Genomic DNA, 22572 nt, shown 5'->3' with positions numbered 1-22572 from the left:
AAAGGAACACAGCCATTGCATTGCTATTGATCCTGTTGCCTGATGGGGATACGTATTACCTGAAGTAATGGCTGTTAGCACACACACACACACACACACACTCACACACACACACACTGTCAGCACCAAGACTGTTAGGCTGTTACTGTGTCAACAAGCCTGTCAGCTGAGAAAAGTTGGCCATGTCTGAATTAAAAATACAATCATCAGCCGTCAACAGCCGTCAACAGCCAATCCAGATTTCACGCGTCCTCGTTGCATTATCAGTGTGCTTTGTTCTCTCGGACGTGGGCAAAATGAACAAGAAATTGATAACAGACAATGAAATCTTCCCAATGCACTTCAACTTTCATTTGAAAGACCACCGGAATAAATGTCTCCAAAAATAACGCTTGGGGGATGAGTGCCTCTATCATGTGCCGAGCATTTTACACTCTTTTTGGCTTCATGCTGCCTAATTGGTGCTTGCCGGCTAGCTGTCTTAACGACGCAAAGAAATACATACAGCAAAAAAAAAAAAATACATGCTTGCTCCACCCACCATCTGTCTGAATTGAATGACCCATCAACCAAGTTGTTTGAGGCGTCAGCGGCCTGCTAGCACCAAGACGCCTGAAAGATGAGCCCTTGTAGCTGGACCCTTGGACCTGGAACTTGGATCTGAAGGAGTTGTGGCATTTATTCACTGACAAATAGCCTAAAGTGTCCAAACATTGCTCTGCTATTTTTACTACTATACTGCTAACTTCATGCTTCTCATACTGCTCTTGTCAACAGCCTCAGCGTCTATGTGTCTCTCTCTGTCTCTGTCAATCGACCACACACACAACCTACACACTGATCTATCCCTTGAAGGAGCTACACTACTTTTTGTGCAAAAAAAAAAAAAAAAAAAATCGCCCCCAAAAAAACACAACCTGAGATGAACCTCAATAGCTGATATATTCACTCAATTGCCCAAGTCTAGCACTCACGGCTGCAGCAAGTATAACACCGACCTTGCAGTGTTAGAGGGAAGATGGATCGGCTATTGCAAAGATATTCAAAGACATGTGTTCTCTCTTCCAGGGAAAGTCACAACTGACTGCTTAAAAAGTCACTCGAGGTTGTCAGACGGCTAATTTGTCTGTCACTGCAGTATATTTGCTACTTTCAGAGGGAAGGCTGTGATGTTTACAACTTTTTGCCAAGCAAGTAGCGTAAATGTATAAGCATCAGCATGAGCTGCACTAATTCATTTACAGTTAATGCATTGGGAGTCATCATCATCAACATATCTGAAGTTGTCTTTAGTCGCTTCTGAGATGATGATGATGATGATGATGAGAAGTCTGATGATTAAGTCATTATGTTGGCTAATACACACACCCACCCGCTCATGCAGCAGTGCACAGAGATGTAAAAGCATCTGCCAGTAAAAAAAAAAAAACATGCATTCCAAAAGAGACACAATGAAACAGCATGAGCCAATAATGTATTCTCTTTCTCCCTCATACCCTGATGCACACACACACGCACACACACATGCACACACACAAACAGAGCTAGAGGGAGAATTGCATTGCTATTTATTCTGCCTAATGGGGTTAAGTATTACCTGAGGAAGCGGCTGTTAGCTTTAGTGGAGCTACAGGGCGAGGTTAACTGCTCTATTACACTGTAAAAAGCCCTCACAACAAAGCTGTAACAGTAATTAAGAGCAAGCACGCTCTCAAACACACATACGCACTCACATACACAAAATGACACACACACACACACGCACGCATGCACACACACGTCTCTGGTAATTAACTGCTTGAGCTCAAAGTCGGCTCTGAGAAAAACAAGAGGCGCTCTCTGTGTACAACAGAAAAGTGTCACACAATAGAGGCAGTGTGTCGCTTCCTGTCAGGCCAATTAAACTGACATAATGACAAATTACATCAGCGCAGATGCACCGATGCCATCCTCTATTGCTTATTTTGATTCAGAGTAATAACTGTTAAATATTGATATGCATCGATATGATTCATTACTTTTAACATTTTACTTGTTTAACTTGAACTGAAGCAGAAATTAAATTAAATACAGTAAGTCATTTATGATGTAATTGGCAAGGAGGATATAACAAAACAAAACAAAATTTCACATCACAATCAGTGAAACATGATGAGGCTGACCTGAACACACCAACACCTTCACACAGCCAGACGGAGACAAACACACACACACACACACACACACACACACATTAACAAAGACACATAAACCAGGTGTGCTGTACCTCTCTGGTGCTCACTGTTGTTGTCATGGTGCTTCCTCTCGTCTTTGAGCGGCAGCTGGTGGCTGAGTGCCGAGGACAGCGCCAGCAGGCTGGCAGTGCCCGCCCCGGGGGGCAGAGGGGGCTGCAGGCCCGCTGGGTGGGGTGTGAGAGGGACAGGGATGGCATGGCCATGGGAGAGGTGCTGAGCCTGGAGCTGCTGCTGCTGAACACACACACACACACCCAGAACATAAATACACACACACAGGAATACAAACAAATACTAGATTTTCATATTAGAAGCCCTCTACACTCAAAATGTGTTTTTCTTTCGTTTATGTCCCTGCAATGTCTGACGGGACTTTACTGAGTTGTATCACAGTGCAAAGTTGGTCACTAGAGAGGCGTTTTCACATTCCTCTACTGAAGTGGAGGTTTCTGTGCACTTCCCTAACATCTGAGATTCAAACGTATCCCAGGCAGGCTGGATTTGGTACGTCACAAACCCCACAGCCAATCCCATCAACTCACAGGGCGGTGCCTTGCATATTGTTAACCCCGCAGATCGCATAGGTGTTTTATTGTCAAAATAACAGTACCAACTCACATGAACAATATTAGTACAACTAAAATATTCACAGAAAAAAAATATATATATATATTTTGTGTTGCTATAGGGAATTCCTGCTTCAGATCTGCCCAACATGAGGGTTTTATTTTCTGCTTCTATTTGCATATTCATAGCTATGCTATCCTTAATGTGGGCAAGATTGGAGTTATATCTAAGCTGTTTCAGGACATCTTAATATGTAATATTGATGAACAGAGATGATTTTTTAGGGGTTTTAATCAGTGTCTGGAGGTGACTTTAAGCTGTATGTGTTCAAAAAGAATATAGACAGATATGGTAGAGAAATGAAGAGAGAGAGGAGAGAGCACTACTGAGCACCAAAGATGTCCTCAACACAAGGCAATTAACAGGTGCTTTTTGAAATGGTACTATAAGAACTGATCAAAAATTAAATAAAAAAAAAATGTTCTGAAGATTGTATTTCAATAGTTCAGAACCGACCAAGCCTTAACCAGTAGCCAGTATACTGACAAAAACTGATTCAAGCTGTTATTTTTTATTTTATTTTATTTTATTTTATTCATTTCATTTGTTTTATTTTATTTTAGCTGACATGACTCAGTCGTGTCAGTTTGTCTCTTTGGTGTCTTGTGATCAATCCACCGGATCAATTCAGGTCTCGCGCTCTTGGAAAATTGAAAACGAACTGTTGTGTCAGTGTGTATTGTTAAGTCCACCGTCTTATTTCTCTCTCTTTCCATTTTTCTCTTTGTATTTCCAAAGTGAGTGTGTGTTGTGTGTGTGTGTTGAGGGAGAGAGAGGCAAGTGTGAGTATGTGTGTTGTGTGAAATACACCCACTCCAATGATGGCATTCAGTTCAGCCATAGTGACCTGTTTGGCCCTCTCCACTGCCTGCACCACCTGCTGCTGATGCTGAGAGAGAGGGAGAGAGAGAGAGAGAGAGAGAGAGATGAGTTTAATTCGGTTTGTTAAGCGACGACATTTTAAGGGAAGATTAATTAATCTATAACTTCGACTGGCATAAAGTTGCATCAGCGCTGACAGAACTTTTCTCCTTCCACATAAATCTCTGCTGCACTTTAATGTTGGCTGACAAAAACAATAAAGTCACGTTTTCACCGCAGACATGAGTGAGCTAGCGAAAAACAGCTGAGATCCAAAGGAAACATCTGGTGAAGAGGCAATACATCACCCTGCAAAACACTGTAATAACAATACCGCTTATCACTGATTTTCCCCTCAGCTGAGCAGCAAAAGTTAGACAAGTGGACAGTGAAAGCAAAGTAGGAAAAGAAAAAAAAAAGAGCGAAATACGAGAAGGAAAAGAGACAGATAAACAGCTACAGGAATTCACTGCAGAGAGACAGAGAGAGATAGCTGCAGAAACAGATATGGAGAGAAACTAACCAGGTTAAGTCATCCAAAGGGTAAAGTGAGAGAAAGAGCAATTCAGACGAGGTGTGTGTGCATGTGTGTGTGTGTGTGTGTGTGTGTGTGTGAGAGAGAGAGAGAGTAGCGAGATACATCCATGAGCACAAACATCAAAGCAGAGCAGAGATGAAAGAGCTTATCAGGTGTGGAAATGAACCTGACCATCGAGTTCAGCAACACCTCTGCTGACTGAGCCTAACCCTGTCTGACCATGGCACACACACACACACACACACACACACACACACACACACACACACACACACACAGGCAAGTGGACAGACAGTAATGCATTCATTAAACACAAAAAATATGGGATGTGTATCACAGGGCTGAGCAGCTAGTCCAAATATTATAAAAATAGCAGTATGGCAAAGTGCAATATCCAAATTGCAAAATGTTAAATGTAAAATGTGACAAAATATCATAATAAAAGAAGTATTGTGGTGCTAGAGAGGTGCCCTTGCCTGAAAATTGCATTCTCTCAATCTAACAAAAAAAAAAAGACATTTGTTTAGTACAGACCGCAGCAAGAATCACCTCATCATTATCTTTTTAATAGCTTTTTCAGTAAAAAATAAAAATGATGATGCAAAAATGATCATCCCCACTAAAGTCATGACTCATTGCTATTGCAGTATCTGTCAACGTTTGTCAAAATAAGTGCAACATGATTTTTTTTTTTTTGCCATACCATATCAGCTGCTCTCTCTTGAAATCCCTGTCTCTGAATATTGTCGAGTAGCTTTTGCACCATGTTCTTCTCTGATTTCATTTATTCATTAGTCAAGACGTAGCTTATGTCAAAGAATGACATTCCCACTAAAAATTTCTCAGCGGCACGGATGAACAAGCTCAGGAAATGACCAAAAAAAGGTGCATTGTGCTTATACGCACACACACACACACAATATTAATATCATTGTGTCATTTACATTTCACACACACGTGCGCACGAAACAAGGCTGTACATCAAAACAATGCAGCCAAAGCCATTTCCACTGCGTGCCTCCACTCTCTCTGGGCCTCAAGGCTACAGTCTAATGCCATTATTCCTAATCCACCCTAAACCCTCCTAATCCGTGGCTAATCTGGAGGAGAGCTTTGGAGTCCACACTCACTCATTCCTGCTGTTCCCACCCTTCCACATACCACACACACACACACACCACACACACACACACACACTTTTCAACTCCTCCAGAAGAAGGATTTATTCAGCTACACACACACACACACACACAACACACACACACAACCTAAAGATACATTCCATAAACCACATACTGAATACAAAACTTCTCACAACACCTACTATAGGCACACATACCCTGCATTTTAACACATACATGCACGCGGGAATACACACGCCACACACACACAAGCACACACACACACACACACACCACACACACACACACACACACACACAGACGCAAACCTCTAACACAAAGAATTTTCTCATACACACTCAGCCCCTGGCTTCTGCATATGTAAGTGGGAGACATTAATAAGTTCAGAGCATATCTCCCTATCCCGAGCTGGGAGGATTAGCCCAGGATAATCTCTGTTTTTTTATTTTTTGTGTGTGTGAGTGTGTGTGTGTGTGTGTGTGTGTGTGTGTGTGTGTGTGTGTGTGTGTGTGTGTGTCTGTCGTTGTGTGTTTTGCTTCACAATCCACCACACACTCCTCTTCCCCCTGTGCTGCCTATCCAGCTTCTTCTTTTTTCTGTCTTTCTCTCTCTCTCTGTCTCTCTCTCTCTCTCTTTGTCTCACTCTGCCTGTCTCTCTGTCTCTCACACAAACACACACCCACCACCTTCAAGCCACACTGATGTTTGGGTCTCACCTCCTGGGAGAGGAAGGGGATGACTTGGGCGCAGATAGCATTCAGCCGTTTGACGATCTCCGCCTGCAAGACAGAGAGGTGGGCACAGAAAACACATTCAGCACGACAGGCACCGCTGCACAAACAAGTTCAATTCAATTCAGTTAAAGTAATCATTTTTTTCTCCAAGACTTTGTTTGTTGTTTGTCTCTCTTGCGATTTAAAGCTGGAATACAACAAAACTGTGGGAGCGGAGTGAAAATATTAACCAAAAAGGTGGACCATAAATCGGGTTATTATTTACTGAACTTTAAAATAGACAGTAAAATATAACAGGATGTAAGTGTGGTGATGTGACAGCAGGTTGTCCACAGATTATTCTCCATGTAGTGCTGTTAGCTAATCTGTCTGTATCTGTGTTTATCGGAGATTTACAACTGCAGCATCGTGTGTTGATTAATCTGGTTTATAGTTAACGCTGTGTTTGAACAGACTTTATTGGCACTGTCAGACACGACAGGTGCAAACAGACAAGCCGACCTGATGCTTTCGACACGTCTCAACAGCAGAGTCTGGAGCTACAGAGGTGTTTTACCGGGTGGGCCCCAGGATCTCCGTGTGCAGAAAACACGGACAGAATGACAGAATTTGATCATGAAAACAGAGTCCAGAACACAGAATGTGCTAATTTGCCAAAATATGGCTGCAATTTCTAAAAGTAAGGGTTTTTCCTACCATTAAAAGTGTTTTTTTTTTTTTGTTTTTTTTTCTCACAGCCACAGAAATAAACTCTGTTTGAGAGTCTCTGCCATGTTTGGTGTCATTTACGTGCACACTACTGCAGCGTGCACATCTCTGACTGCTGTGTTTCACCGAGGGCAGGGCTCTGCCTGTCTTCCACACACACACACACACACACACACACTACCACACACGCACATAAAGAGAGGCAGTGCTCTAGCAAGAGGAACACAGAATTGAGAAAAATGCAAACAGAAAACATACGGGCGAAACTGGGAATTTGGGAAAAAATAAAATTGGATTTAATAGGGCCCTACCCAAACACATGGATATCATAATAATATAAAATATATTACAGTAATCATCACTGTGGATTTCAGTTCTGACAAGTCGAGCCATGTCATGTCGAGGCAAGACAGGGACGAGCACTGAGCACCAAAGATGTTTTCAGTGTTTTACGAATAACAGCACAACTGTAGTTTCTGGTGACAGATACAGTGACAGACATGTGATAACTGTGATAACTGCCATAGCAACTATATGCTATACTATATTTTCCTATGCAAACTCATGCTGATCAGGGAGTTATTTAGCAGCGTGTAGCTTGCTTTGTTCTGTGTTTCATTCTCCTCAAAAAAACATTGAGGCAAAACACACGTGTTGGTAACCACGGTACAAAAATCCTGCAGTGGTTGGAGTGAGAAGAAAGAAAGCTCTCTCGGGTGTCACTGCCCTAATTTGCCAAAATCGCTCCACGAACAAATAATGAACATTTTTAGACAGTAAGTCACATACTGTCTCATCTATCTCTTTTTTTCTCTTTCCCCTACACTCTCTCTCACACACACACACACACCACACACACACACACTACACACATAAAGCACACAAAGGAATTTCTATATTGGCTTGGTGCTGACTAAACAGAATTGATCCATGTTGTGAGGAATTCTTCTCTTTGTCAATATCCAACCTTTATCTCTTCTCACTCTCTACCTCCCTCCCTCCCATCTATCTCTATCTGTTACTTAAAATCATTCATGCACCCACATTCGCAATCACCTCAATAATACACGACCTTTTCCAAACGCACAACATGCACACACTCCTAAACACTCACACACACGCACACACACATTCACCAACAAGCAGAGTTATTGCTGTTGTCAGTATCAATACGAATCATGTTGATGGAGCTGCAGCTGCAAAATGCTACAGGCAGGGAATCTATACGGGCCGCTCATAGCAACACACACACACACACACACACACACACACACACACACACACAAGTATATACGCCACACAAATGAGTGGGCACAGAGCTTTAATATGCTTTTAGCTTGAATAACAAAACACCTTTTACTTCACTTTATTTATTTTATTTTCTTTCCTTTGACTGTTTCAACTCCTTCAAATATTACTTGTGATTAGTGCTGCATGTATGATGCTGATTTTCATTTAATCGGACCAGTTATTTTTTTCACTTAATCGGGTTTCATTCAGTAAATAAAGTGCAAAGAATAATGACAAAGGCTTATGGGAAGTTAGCAGAGCCCAGAATGATGTCTTCAGATTGTTCCTTAGCCTGGCCAGAAGCCCCCCAAAATATTAACTTTATAATGAGCGCAGCAAAGAAAAGTAAGAAAATTTGGCATCTTAGCACACTGAGCAATTAATCAAAATGTTATTGCAATCATAATATGGGCAAGTGCAATATCCAAATCGCCAGAGCTGTAATTTTTTTGATAAAAGGTCAAATGCGTGCCAAAACGTTGTTGTAAAAAAGTATTACACAGCTACAGAGAAAATGTTTGTTTCATACAGGCCGAAGCCAAAATCACACCAATAGCTTTTTCAGTGAAAATGAGAATTATAATGCAAAAAAGGATCATTCCGTCTAAAAACACGAATCATATTGCAGTCAAAATATCTGTCAACTTAATCGCAATGCTATTTTTTTTTACAATATCGTTGCATCCCAGCATCTTAGTGATCTTACTGAAGCTGTAATCAGAAACTGATAAATGACTAAAATGATTATAAATAACCAAAATTATAATTGATCCATTTCCAATCAACTGACGAATGCAGAAATTCGTTCAGTGGAAACTGGTGATCTAGGAATGGAAGCGGATTCTACTGTTGCACTGTGTGAAAGTCGCTGTGGGTGACGGCGTCGGTTTAATGGTTAATTTGTAGAAGTAAAATGAGGGAGAGAGCGGCGGTGAGCCGGAGAGACAGAGAAACAGCGGGTGAGAAATTGGAACATCTACGTGCCACTTGAGATTCTGGAGGAGTACGAAGAAATGGGAAACGCTTGAGCAGATCGCTGAAGGGGCAGTGTTCAACATGCAAACAGAGGCCACGTGTGAGATTTATTTCACCTTAATCAGCTGAATTAAGAGCGTACTGAGAAAACACTCATTAGCCGAGATAAAGACTAATTCCTTGAAGTTCAGGGGAAAAAAAAATGTTCAAACTAGATGCAAGGAGAGGAAGTTAAGCTTCCTCTGCTTCTCCATGTAACATTTCTCTTACCTCCCAAAACATTTGTTTAATCTGTATGACCTATACCTTCATGGATAGACGGATGCTTACTCTGTGCTGGTATCAGTGATGAACAGAAGCCCCCAGAGGCCAAGAGAGCAACTTCTAAAACCCACAGACAGACACAAACCCTGCAGAAGAAACACACACACGCACACCACACACACACACTCAAGCAGTACACACGCCACTTTCTTTGTATTCATCAGATGTTTTCACTGAACCCGAAGGTTGTTTTTTTAAAGAGTACACGTCTCTCTCCCTCCTCCATCATGCAAGATTTTTTGGAACAGGAAATTGTCTGATCCACTGTCCCAACGGGAGTGCTTGCAGTGCAACTCAAACCCAGTGCGCATAGATCTACCAAACAAACACAGACAACACACACACACACACACACACACACACACACACACACAGATGCACAGGGCTGCACTTCAGCGGCAACAAGTTGACATCTCCCCCTTAACTGGTAAGACCATGTAAGATGAAACATCGACAAGCCGCCCTACACAAGAACAGCAGCAAATCTCTCTTGGGGACTGTATGGCATCACTGACTGTGGTAAATCAGTTTCTGTCAGCATTTATTCTTCCAGCGTTATATTTTGAGACCCATGCCTCAGATTTTTAGCATATGGATGAACAGCAAAGGATCTGCACTGCCTACGGTTATATCTCTGTTCGGGCTGTCAATGTGTTTTGAAACAATATGTTTTTTTTTTGGGATTTGTGCAGCACTCTACATGAACCCCAGTTTAACCAAAGAATGACCTGACAAGTTTCCATTAGCAGGCTCAAAGTGACCCTCTCTGAAATCAGTGCGAGTCATCATTAAAAATACCCACTGTCTTCATCCTGAGCATCATATTCAATGATGTTTAATGAAAAAGCCTATCACAGTGTTATGAGCACACACACACAGCCCAAATGTGAGCAGTGCCAGTGCCTGCAGGAATTAATGCATTCAAAAGCAATGGAAGTCAGTGACAAAGCTTAATACTTGTTTCATTGTCTCGCTCTCTCAGAATTGAAAAATCCTTGTACCTTCTATTATCTCTGCGGTCACTCTGACACCATTCAATGTTTAACGCCTCTAAGCGCATGAGTAACAGTTTATTTCATATTTCATGACTTTTGCTAAATTAATGGGGACAAGTGGGTAAAAAAATTACATGATGATGTTTTCAAAGGCCAGTACATGTTTAGTGCAGTGTTTCATTGGAGAGAATTTGACCCCAGGCCTTTTTAGCTGTAGGAAATACCAACATTTTACACACACATTTGTTTTAGCTGTTTTTGAGGACACTGAGGAACTATGACATGCCATTTATAATCATCGAAAAACTACCCTCTGCGTTAGGGCTCAAAACTTCAGATAACCACACCTGTAGTTGTGTGAGAGCCACAGATAGTTCACATGACATTTGAGAGGGAAAAACACGATTTCCACAAGAACTCTGATGTATAACGGGGTTGAGTGGGGGAGAGGTTATATTTTATTTTAAGGTATTTAGGTCGTCAATGAGACACATGAACTTATACCTGGGCAACAATTTTACTCTAATACTTTTCTTGAGGTCTAAATTACTGGGGTCAAAATTTGTGGATTCTGGGATTAAAATACATTCCTACTGACCAAAAGCCTCAAAATGGCTACACGGCATCTTTATGACTGTTAATGAAAACTCTGCATGCTTGTTTTTATAAGGTGTTCTTGTACTGCAATAGTTATGTCTCTGTGATGAAACTGGGACAGTTTGTCAGGCCAACACTTTCACAATGAATCTTCCTCTGGCAATTTCCATTTTTATTGAAAAACTCTGGGATTTTTGTTGTTGAGCAACTGTTTTTCTGACATTGTGTACCGTCAGTACTTGTTATCCTGCAAATTACTCCATTTTCCTTTGTCAGTTACCGATTTTTGCAACATAATTGGACTTTGCCTCCAAAGGACAGAAATAGATGAGAATAAATGACAGTCTACACATGAGAAGCGCAATGTTGGCCACAGCATGACTTTAGAAAATTCTGATCAACTAGCATATTAATCTGCTGTGAAACAAACAGTCAGGTTAAGTTTTTGGAGAAGGCTGTGACAGTGCAGTAATTTGGCACAGCCACTAACACTGTTGGTGGCTGGTGCCCTTGCAAAAAAACTGCAGAAAATAAACATGATTTTTTTTTTACTTTGTAGCCTCAGGATAATAAATATCCATCCTCTTTCACTGCATCGAAGAGAATGTACTGGAGATCTACAACACACCGGAGACCTGAATGCAAATCCTGCACAGTCATGCTATAAGAGGAAGAGCTCCTAAAACAGGCAGTTGTGAACTCACACAGATGAAAAGCAGACAATGTGCTAAATCAAGCCACACAGATTTAGAAAAAGGACCTGAACCATGGACAGATAAAAGCCCCACTTCAGCTCTCGGCCTTATTCATTCATCAGAGAACACCTTCATTTCCAGAGGCCTGCGAGGTAAAATAGTTCCTGAGGCTCCCCAGTGCACATCGGGCCATTCGGTGCTCGCTGATGCACGCCAGAGCACACAGTTAATGCAGCATGTCGCATACCTGATCTACACACTGACCTGAGACCTGAGAAACACACCTGTCTTTGATCAGTGACACTTTGCGGCTCATGTCTGGGGTGCAAGTCAATGTCATCACCTGCCCCGATTTCACGAATAAGTCAGACAGTGCGCTGTGCGTCAGCGCGCACATGGTTTGGATCACATGTTAAACTTATCTCAACCTTCACAAAACGATGAGCCAGCAGCATAAGTCCATTTTATATCGAGTTTCTACTGAGTTCTGTGACGTTGACTATGTTTCAAAGTGCACATCAGACATGCACACTTTCAGAATCAGCTGCATTCAGGAATTTTTCTTGGCAGACTGCAAGAAGCATGAAATATGAAATGAATAAAGAGGAACAAATAGCACAGTAAAATGTATGTATAGCAAATTATTGACCATTGCACAGTGAGTAGAATATGGCAATATGGATTACTCTTGAGTAGATTAACAAAGAAGCGCCTATGGTCTAAGGTCAAAACTTATTTATAGCATTGGTTGACTTTTAGAAAAAAAATAACCAGAAGATTCATTCAAGATTTAAAAAAAAAAAAAAAAAAAAAAAAAAGTAGTAGGTAATTACTTGCAGCCTTACTCATGCCCTACAATTCAGTAAGGAAAGCAGCTGTTCCCCAGACATCCAGGACAACCTAAAACACTGACATTTCATTTTATATTTAATCTTTATCCTGGTAAGACCTGCTGTGCACACACACATGCCCTTTGTCTGCATGCTTCTGCTTCAGTCACTCTGACAAATTCACACCTGGGAGCTGGCCGGTACAAATCCACTGAAACTCCACTGAAACAACAGGGGTTTAAACGCCTTGCTCAACAGCACCTTAACAGCAGATGTTGAAGGGAAGGGGGAGATTTCCCAGCTGGAAGTTGAACTGGGAATTCTTTGGTCTCAGGCTTTTTGACCACAGGAGCAGCACCAACCCAGCAGCTGAAGAAGAGGCTGAACAAAAAAAAAATGCAACTGCTTCTGTCATTCTGATTGAGGGGAAGGATTTGTTTGGAAATGGCCAATAAATGGCAAAGATGAGGATCCAGTGCACAAGACGTCATCACATCTGCTGGAGCCTGACGGGACTGTCATGCACTGCTATGAACAATAGGACATTGCCAGACCAGACTCTGAAGGCTGCGGTGTACTCGCAACAAAGCGAAAGTTTCATGGAACAGAAACACAGTCAAACACGTTGCAGCATCCAACTTTGTGTATACTTGCTGCGGCTTCATATTGTTGGTTTATTTACATTGTACCTAACCTGGGGGGATTGCAAATAGCTGTGACAAAAACCCAAAGAACAACATCTGTAACTCCTTTGAAACACAGACAAAGACAAACACAGCTGAGGGAATATGAGGATTTAGAAAGCCGTTTGATGGGTCATAAAGATGCAGATGTCCTCGATCAACCTCAGCAAGCCGAGCCTCCGAGCTGAAGGGCTGACCATGAGACGTCAGCGCAGAGATTAGAACAAAGGCAATGAACCAGGAGAGGAAATGGAGGTGCATTTCCAAAAGGCAACAACAAATCGCGTGCATTTTAGATTAGTTGCACTCGATCGTGCTATGGGCGCCTCATGTGAGAAGAATTCAACTCATTCAGTCAGCAAGCCTGAGTCCATCGCCAGTGCAGCACTTTTTTCCCACAAAGTGTCCTTTTATCTGTACAAACATGCCAAAATTTGTTTCTGCGGCAAGTATGCCATAGCCTTGAGTCTGACCTGGATTCCACAGTCTGACAATACACAAAATATTAAAAAAAAAATAAATAAATAACTGAGAGAAGAGTGCTCTCAGGTTAGGGCTCAAACCAGGTCAATCCACAAAGTTTCTGGCTATATTAAAGCAATCTGTCCTCAAATAAATTAAATCAGTGAGCCTCATCTGAGAGGTGGAGATCCAGAACATGGAGCTGTGTGAGGGCAACAGTGCAGCTCTTTGGTATTACTTCATGGTCTGCCTCCCGGTCGGGTCAGTGACATGCAAATGAATGGCATAATGGTGTCCATGCAGTGTGGTAGCCTAACTTCAGTATTACAGCAAATATTTTTTGGCAAAGTCCTCCTGTTTCCATTGACTTGCACATTGTTTGATCCAAAATAGGACCCAGAGATTGTACAACTTGCCAGCACATAACTGTTTTAGCTTGTATGGATTACAGATTACAGGGATGAACACTCTATCCCTGCCTGTCCAGAGCCACCACTCCATGCAGGCATGAATAACCATGAGATTTACAAGCGTATCCTTGTCTACGGTGACCTTATGGGTTCATCAACAAAAAATCCAAGGAAAACAATGCCACATCATTTGAAGTGTCAAATGCAGTGGAAGAAAATTCACCACAGGACCAACTTTGCGTCAAAACTGTTGCCCAAATACAAAAATAATTTTAAAAAAATAAATAAAAATATGTCTCACAGATTACCACTTTAACTCCTTACAACAAAGAAATTAGATCTGGAGCGATGGAGTCAGATTGGGTCGGAAAGAAGATCAAATGTCTTTCTCCCCCGTGGAGCTTCGTAAGCACCACATCAGCACCACTTTTCACCACAAGCCAATACACCTAATGGACCCACCGTATAAAGCCTATATTCCCATGTGTGCCCGAGACAAAGTGAGTCAGACAGATAGGAAGGGAGGCAAATGAAAAAAAAAAAAAAAAATACAAAGCATGAGTGATCACAGAATCGCACAGCCCTCATTAACCAGAAAACTGAATTTGTTTGCTGTTAAATCGCAGCAGTCATGAGGAGAGTCCTTACAGTTTTGCGGGGCTGAATTGCTTCCTGCAGCTTATATATGACCTCACCCTGAACCCTCTCCCCCCTGCAGCCACAATATGCAGCGGCAATACACGTCTTGCATTTGGAGATTGGATTCTAGCATGAGGAATATTCAGTGTGGACATTTTCTGAAAACGTGTTAAAGCTGAACAGCCGTTTTGGCTCACAGTTTCAAGCACATTCTTCCCTCCAATGGAAATAGCGTCTCTACAAGTAAACTGACTCTATCGGACACATATTTGAGGTTAAAATGGTTCTCCAAGTAGTAAGGGTGCACATCACAAGTTTCATCATGATAGGATATTGGATCGATTCTTTGGTCTATGATACAATATTTGTAAAATATCAGAAAATCAGCCGCGATACGATTTTGGGCCTACGATTGATATGAGACAATATCATACACCCATTGAACTTCATCAGTTACTGGTGCTGCCACTACTTTAACATTGGGAATTTCAAAATAAAAGCAAATCTCCAAGATGACGATATGGATCGATATTTTCACTTAGTATCAGTTATATTAGAGTGCTGATCATTAGCTTGATATATCGATCCAGATCAATGGATTGTTACACCCTTACACTGTAGGTGTGCCTTATCAAGAATGTCAACTATGCGTCCTGATGTCACGCACTCTGATTGGTTGATCATAACGCAATATCTGTGCACAGCAATTGAACAACACACACATCCGTGCAGAAGCATAAGAGCTTCAATGTAAGTCCCAGCACATTCTTTACATTCATGTTTTATGTTACATTTACATGACATTGAACTACAAAGTGTATTTTGAATTTGGGGTTAGTAAAATGCCTTATAATAAAGTTCCCTTTTATAAACCATTACCAAATCTGAAGGAATGGATACAAGATGCTTGTCATCAAAGGTCATCAAAGGACACAGTCTGAAACAGGGATGTTTTCTCAGCCAGCATTCACTGGCATTTTAAAGGCTACAATATTTTGAATTTTGTGTGGGTGCCACTTTGTAAAATGGTGGATACAACACTGTGGGACCAAAGTCCTCATAATGAAACGGGCCGCTCCATTTCCGCTGCAGTGAAATGAGCTGTCAAACCTTGTCGGAAACACTGCCAGTCTTTAGCATTAAAACCCGTTATTACTCGCTTCTCCTTTCCTCCACCTTTCCCTCTCCCGCTCTCGCTCCCTCCACCTTTCGCTTGCTTTATCTCTCTCTCTCAACCTCGCTAATTTGCAATTGATTACCTGTCCTCTCATAGCTCAATCCCGGGCTCTACCCCCCTCACACACTCCTCCCCTCTTATCACCCTCCCCCCCTCGCCCACCCTTCATCCTCCTCCGTCTGCGAGTCATTTCTCTTTAACGAGCGTTGGTACATTTCACTCCCCGGGCACTAGAGCCCTTCTGTGTAAATAAAACACAGAGAGCCAAAAATCAATGGGCCTATTACCCTCAGAAAATGCTAAACAAGCAATATTAGCAATTTGCTTGGTAGCGGAGGCCGACTGCCTTAATGGGCTGTATCCCCACCCCGACCCCCTCCCCTCCCCTCCTCCCCCCCAATGCCCTCCCTCCCTCCTCCACCCCCCCGCTCATTCAACGAGCCACACACGTCGCATCAAATGCCGCAGTTGGAAAACACACGTTAACACCCGCGCACACATGTACACGAACGCACATAAACACACAAACATGTATGCACACACATTGTGCACTTCCACCCCATCTCCTTCCAGTCACCCCCATACACACAGATAAATACACACACACACACACACACACATATAGTTACACACAAACAGACTGCTGGCAGAGATTAAAGATTCACTGTCCAGTAGTCTTTCCTGACAGAAACCATTGTGCACCACACACAGCTACAGGCAACATTCTCTCTCTCTCTCTCTCTCGCTCTCTCTCTCTCTCTCTCTCTCTCTCTCTCTTCCTATCTCACCCATATAAAAACACACATACACACACACACACACCAGCAGCAGAGACCGGGGAGCAACACAGGATTTATAGTAGACACCCCATATTTCATCATATAACTCTGATTAGTGTGCAAGCTGCGTGTACACAGCAACAGAAACACACACTCCAAGACACACAAACACCACCACACACCTCTGGGTAAACTTCTACAGTATATGAGCACACATACATACACACACACACACACACACACACACACACACATAGACACAGCTAAGTAAACATGTACAGTGTACATCCAAACAAATATACAGACAGACACACACAAACACACACACCTATGTAAATATGTACAGTATACATACAGGCCAACATAGAGACAGACACGAGAACACACACACACACAGCTAAGTAAACATGTGCAGTATGGCCACACAAACATACAGACAGATGCATGCATACGCAGTTCATGCCTGTCTCTCACACGTGCGCACACACACACACACACACACACACACACACACACACTGCACACACCATTTCTCTGCAAATGATTGTGTAGCTGGTTAGCTGTGCCCCATTTAGCTTGGCAGCTAATGTGTGTTTAACACAGACGTTTATGCTAATGACCCTCCATGTTGGAAAAAGGAAACAGTCACATAAAAACCTCCTGAAAGGAAAAATCCTCCCGATCATTTGAGCCGTATTTCTGGCCATTTTGGTGTTTAATCAAACATGCGAGATTGTTATTGTGGCATTGCAACGTATAAATCTTCACACGGAGGGGATGCCGAGCGTCTGATTTGGCACCCAAACACAAAAACTAATAATAATATCGGAGAAGAAGGATCAGTTCCTTCAGTATAACTGGATTTTTTTTTTTTTTTTTTTTTTTTTTTTTTTTTTACCAGTTAACTTTTCAACTTCAAAATATAAAACTTTCGGTTTTTGACAGACTTTTCCTTTAGAAATGTGCTACAATATAGCCAAAAAAGAGGGCCAACATGCCATCAATGTAAGTATGTATATAGACAATATAAATATATAAATACATAAATCTAACATCATTGGTTTGTTCAGAAAGTGAGACATTTTTGAAAGCTGAGATATTTCTATTCAAATATACAAAACAGCTATCAGCTGACTCTAGTGTTAACCTTGTCACACAGGCCATGGTGAATCAATTATCTCCAAGTTCGCTGCACAGTCAGCCAGCAAAATACAAAGCGATATCCATATCTTAGAATTTAACAGTACAAATCATATCATATCAGTGTTTCATATCGATGATACAGTGAAAACAGTATCATTCACTTACGCATTAATCTTATTTCCTGTCCTATTTCTCACCCACAACAGCGTAGCCTTAGTCTTTTTTCAGATTATTTATCATGATCAGTGGAAAATGTTCTCCTACCTGCTTATGCATCTCAATGTTGAGTCCATAAGACATTTCATAGTACTGAAAAAAAAAAAAACAGAGATCAAAGCAAAGTCAAGCAAACAGGCCTTCTCCTTCACTCTTTCCTACACACACAAACACACACAGGCATGTCCACACATACACAAATACCCTCTGCACACACTTTCATACATGCCTTTACTGGATGAGAATACACACACACACCCACGCACTCACACACACACACACACACACACACACACAAAATGAGACTCACCATGACATAGTGTCTCTGCATCTCAGTTTTCTCGCTGGCCAGTTTCTCACACTCCAGTTTCAGACTGTGGACAGAGGGAAATTTTATATTGCATTTTGATTACCAGGATGCACATACACACACACACACACACACACACACACACACACACACACACACACACACACAGAGGCATGAATCAGGAATTGCGCCTATATTTGACATCTATTATGAATTATGATTTTCTTCAGTTTACCTTGCTTATGATGGCCACGTCATAACCTCACATAAATACAATATACCGTACACACTGCTGATGGCTTTTTCCTCCAAACTGAACCTTTCAGGAAAGTGAGTACAAAGCACTCCAGGTAGTTCAGGATTCTCAATTCAAGGTGACAAAGAGGAAAGAAAGCTTTGCGGCTCTGGGATCAAGCTGCAGCTTCCCCTGCGGATACACACACCCACCACTTACTCAGCAGGTACAGTGCAGTAATTAACGGATCAATAGGCGGCTAGACAAACCTCATCATATATTCTCACAGTGTGAGTGGACCCACCAACTTCACCATCAACAAGAAGGATAACATATCATCAGCCCCCATTTAGTCTACAACAGTAAATCTATCACCATTAGGCAAAGACGAGTGTAACCAGGCTTTGTCTCTGTCACAAATACAGCCGTCATTGTTAAATACAAAGGAAAAAGATTTCCAAGGTTCAAAATGTTACCAAATATTTTATTATTCCTGCTAATAGGCGAAGATGGATAATGCAAGGCTAAAGAAATGTCAGTTTTAATGCTAATGCAAGAGTGCTGACAAAAAATGCCATCTTCTGTTTGAATACATTTTACAGTATTACTGAAAATTACAGGCAGAGGCTGAAGAATATCATTACTTTCAGGGGGAAACATTTCTATCTCCAAAATGTCAACTTTTCAGAAACAAGAGCCTGGTTGTTTTTTTTGTTTTGTTTTATTTTTTTAGCTTGGCGACAGTAACGTTTCACATTATCCATAGGCTTTTAAAAGGTTTCATAAGCCCAAGAAGCAAGAGAATTTTATCAACCAGTGGAGGAGCATGTAATCCTTAAATTGAAGTGACAAGTTATTTTTTACACGGACAACATCTCTGGTTGAATTTAAAAAGCCATGTTTAACAGGTGATTAGATAGTTACTTGCCAAATGCCAAGGGTTGCCAAATGATTTTTGAGAAGACACAGAAAAGACATCTAACCTCAAACCGAATAAAATGTGATACCCATAATAAGTATAGAAAAAAATAACATCAGCAAAGGAAAATTCTACTGTATATTCAGCATGCACTAAATGTCTGACCCACCTTCTAGTCTGTGTTTTTTTTTTTTTTTTTTTGGGAGCACTTCATTTCAGATAAAACTCTATTGATAAGGAGAAGTTGGACTTGGGCTGCTACAACACTGCACATGCAGTTACCATCAGGCTCGATACAGCAAAGCAGCAGCTCGCTCAGCCCCAGGATTGGGCAGCAGACTGGACCGCTGGTTCATCTCACCAGGTGATTGGACAATAATTGCCAAGTGGCCAGAGGTGGGCGATTATTATGCATTGGAAGAGCCTGCTCATCTCATCTGCTTACGGTTCTGCCCTGGGCAATGTATTTCACACTTCATCACGTCGGGTAAAAAGTATTTCACACCACTTGCACTCAGAGAGAGATGTGCATACCAGGCTAGATGGGGTTTACCTGTGGGTAGTCACCAGTGATAGATGGACCTGAGACAAACTGTGGACTAGCGGCATGTTGGGTCTATTGTATGTTGCAGGGTGTGCAGAGTCATTTTATGTGCAATCGTGACATTTGCAAGGTGGGAGTAGGATGGTTCAAAATGTGTTTTTACCCAAATATGAGCATGTTTTGTTTCTCAATCAAATTCTAAAACAAAAATTTAAATTAGATTGAAATTAATACAAGTCTTGATATTTCATAAGATTATGTTGTTCATTAAATTATTATTAATTTGCTGGTCATATCTTCCCAGTGCAAGGCAGGTCATCAGTTCATAGTGCAGAAGTGACTTCATTTACTGCAGTAACTATCTTTAACTTGATTAAAGACATTAAGGATTAAAGACCCTGACTTTGTGAAGGTTAGGTTTCAGGTAATAATAGGATCACAGACTAGCACAGAGCCCCAAATTGCAATTAATGTTGACTCCAGAGGCCCTTAGTGGTACTTTGTCACTATTCTGCTGATGAGCTGATGTTTGCCCCTGCAACCTGGGTGGTCTCCAATCCAAACAGTTTCTTACCTGTGATACTGGGCTTGGAGGAACTGGAACTCCTCTTTGATCCGGTCACAGGACTCGGTGACGGTGAACTTGAACGGCTGTCCCGGCTGGTGGGGGATCTTGGAAATAAACGGCATCAAACCAAACCAGTGTGTGAGGAAAACAGAGCTGAGGCACCAAAGTTCAATGTCATGATTCACACAGGCAACACTGTAGCTGACAATAGTTCTCTGTCATGCGGATAGCTTTTTGTTTCACTCTATTTACTTGTATACGTGCGTATGCATGTGAACGCGCATATATACACGCGCGTGTATTCACACATATGAACCCAAGCTACACACTGATGTACACACACGAACACGCGCGCACACGCACACGCCCATACAGCTGCATCAGCTTGACAATGAGCGTAATTGTCCGTGCGAGCGCGCAATGGCACGGAAACTTGATCTAAACTGATTACGCATCAGGCGCGCTGGTGTTAATCCGCCTTGTTTTGACAAACTGCCTACTACGCATACTTACCGGATGTCGTGCCGGGGGGTACATCTTGCTCAGATCTCGAATCATTAAAAATGTATTGCGAAGTTCATCCACAGAAAAAAGAAAACAAATGTCTGCGCACTGATCTGTCCCGTGCGTAAAGATGTGTCAGCGGCCGGTTAACGGGTTATGTACAGGCTCCATTCAGAGTGGAAATATCCTCCAACCTTTGGCTGGCCGTCATTTCTAACACATACTATTTCAGAAGTCCATAAACAAAGCACGAGTTGCCTCAGTCTTTTTTTTTTTTCGCTCCCAGAATCTCCAGCGGGCTGAGCGGGATATTCTATGCGCCTCCGCAATCCAGTATTGTTCAAAGCTTAATAATTTCCCTCCGAACTAATAAATGATTCCTCTATTTTCTCACAACCATCTCGCCTTTGGCTGGTTTTCCTAAAGCATCTACTTCTAGCAAATTAAAACCTGTTTGTCCGAGGGAGGGCTCGTCCACGGCGTCCTGTCACGCGCATTTAACGGTTAATTTCCTACAGTCTCCGGTAATGTGCACATCCCAGCACAGCGACCACTTCACCGACTGTGGCACCCTACCCCTATGAAACCAAATTTAGCAGCAACCAGTCATATGAATGCAATTACATATTCATAACAATTATATGTGCCCGTATCGCGGCGTCGGGACGTGTAGTTTAATTCACATTACTCGATAATAAGCACTACAGATGCGCGCCCGCTGTAAAGAACTACAACTTCCTGACTCCTCCGCGAAACCCCGGAGCCAATGGTGTGTGGTCGAAAGGAGGAGCGATTATTACGGACAGCCAATGGCGACAACCCAAAATACAGGTTGCGTTCCATTCTCGTGCCAGTCATGGACATTTTGTCCAATCACCTGCAGGAGGATGCGATTGCGATAGACTCCCCACGTGGGGCTTGGTGGTACTAAAAGATGTCACGGGAATTAATCTGGAAAGTATCTGTTGACCCATGATTTTTTTATAGTCTTCAAGGTAAAGGTGGACATATGGCCCTTATATGTGTATGTGTGTGTTTGTTCTCCTTCTTTTGACCTCTCAGTTAAAGTTGTAGACTAATCTGCTGTACTTCAAATAAATTCTGCAATTAAACTCTAATTGGATTTCATTGTTTTCCCCTCTCTTGTATAAGATGCAAAACATATGAGCCATGCAAAAACAGATGTGTTTGAAATAAATTGTACTAATAAAAAACCCCTTTCAATTAAAACATTGAATGTGGATACCTTTGGATAGGTTGAAATATAATCTATGATGAAAACAAGTCTCTCTCTCTCTCTCTCTCTGTCTTTCTTTCCATTTCACACACACACATACACACACCTGCTCAGTGTGAGGGAGTAAGTGTATACTGTGTGTCAGCCTAGATTTGCCTCTGTGAGCAGACGTTTAGTGTGGGTAGATGAAACACAT

The 22572-nt window shown here is 41.8% G+C and overlaps 1 protein-coding gene across 3 annotated transcripts in view; it reads right to left on the bottom strand.

Annotated features, from left to right (window-relative positions):
- The window catches only part of LOC115364812 (transducin-like enhancer protein 4), a 62898-nt gene extending 41072 nt beyond the window's left edge, over nt 1–21826 (bottom strand). For 2 of the 3 annotated variants that reach the window (XR_003928714.1, XM_030059420.1), the window contains exons 1-7: nt 21149–21826; nt 20642–20739; nt 18370–18433; nt 18108–18152; nt 6119–6181; nt 3676–3750; nt 2267–2468 (exon numbers count right to left, since the gene is read on the bottom strand). Coding sequence is in view for 2 of the 3 variants with exons in the window: in XM_030059420.1 (XP_029915280.1) it covers nt 2267–2468; nt 3676–3750; nt 6119–6181; nt 18108–18152; nt 18370–18433; nt 20642–20739; nt 21149–21193 (592 nt within the window). In the remaining variant the exon portion in view is untranslated. The remainder of the gene's footprint in view (nt 1–2266; nt 2469–3675; nt 3751–6118; nt 6182–18107; nt 18153–18369; nt 18434–20641; nt 20740–21148) is intronic. The other variant, XM_030059421.1, reaches the window with a different exon arrangement.
- Nucleotides 21827–22572: the final 746 nt, after the last annotated feature.

Source organism: Myripristis murdjan, chromosome 9 (genome assembly GCF_902150065.1).
Source record: "Myripristis murdjan chromosome 9, fMyrMur1.1, whole genome shotgun sequence".
Classification (NCBI taxonomy): domain Eukaryota; kingdom Metazoa; phylum Chordata; class Actinopteri; order Holocentriformes; family Holocentridae; genus Myripristis; species Myripristis murdjan.
Note: the sequence above shows the minus strand (reverse complement) of the source record. Positions and strands in the feature narration are given on the sequence as shown.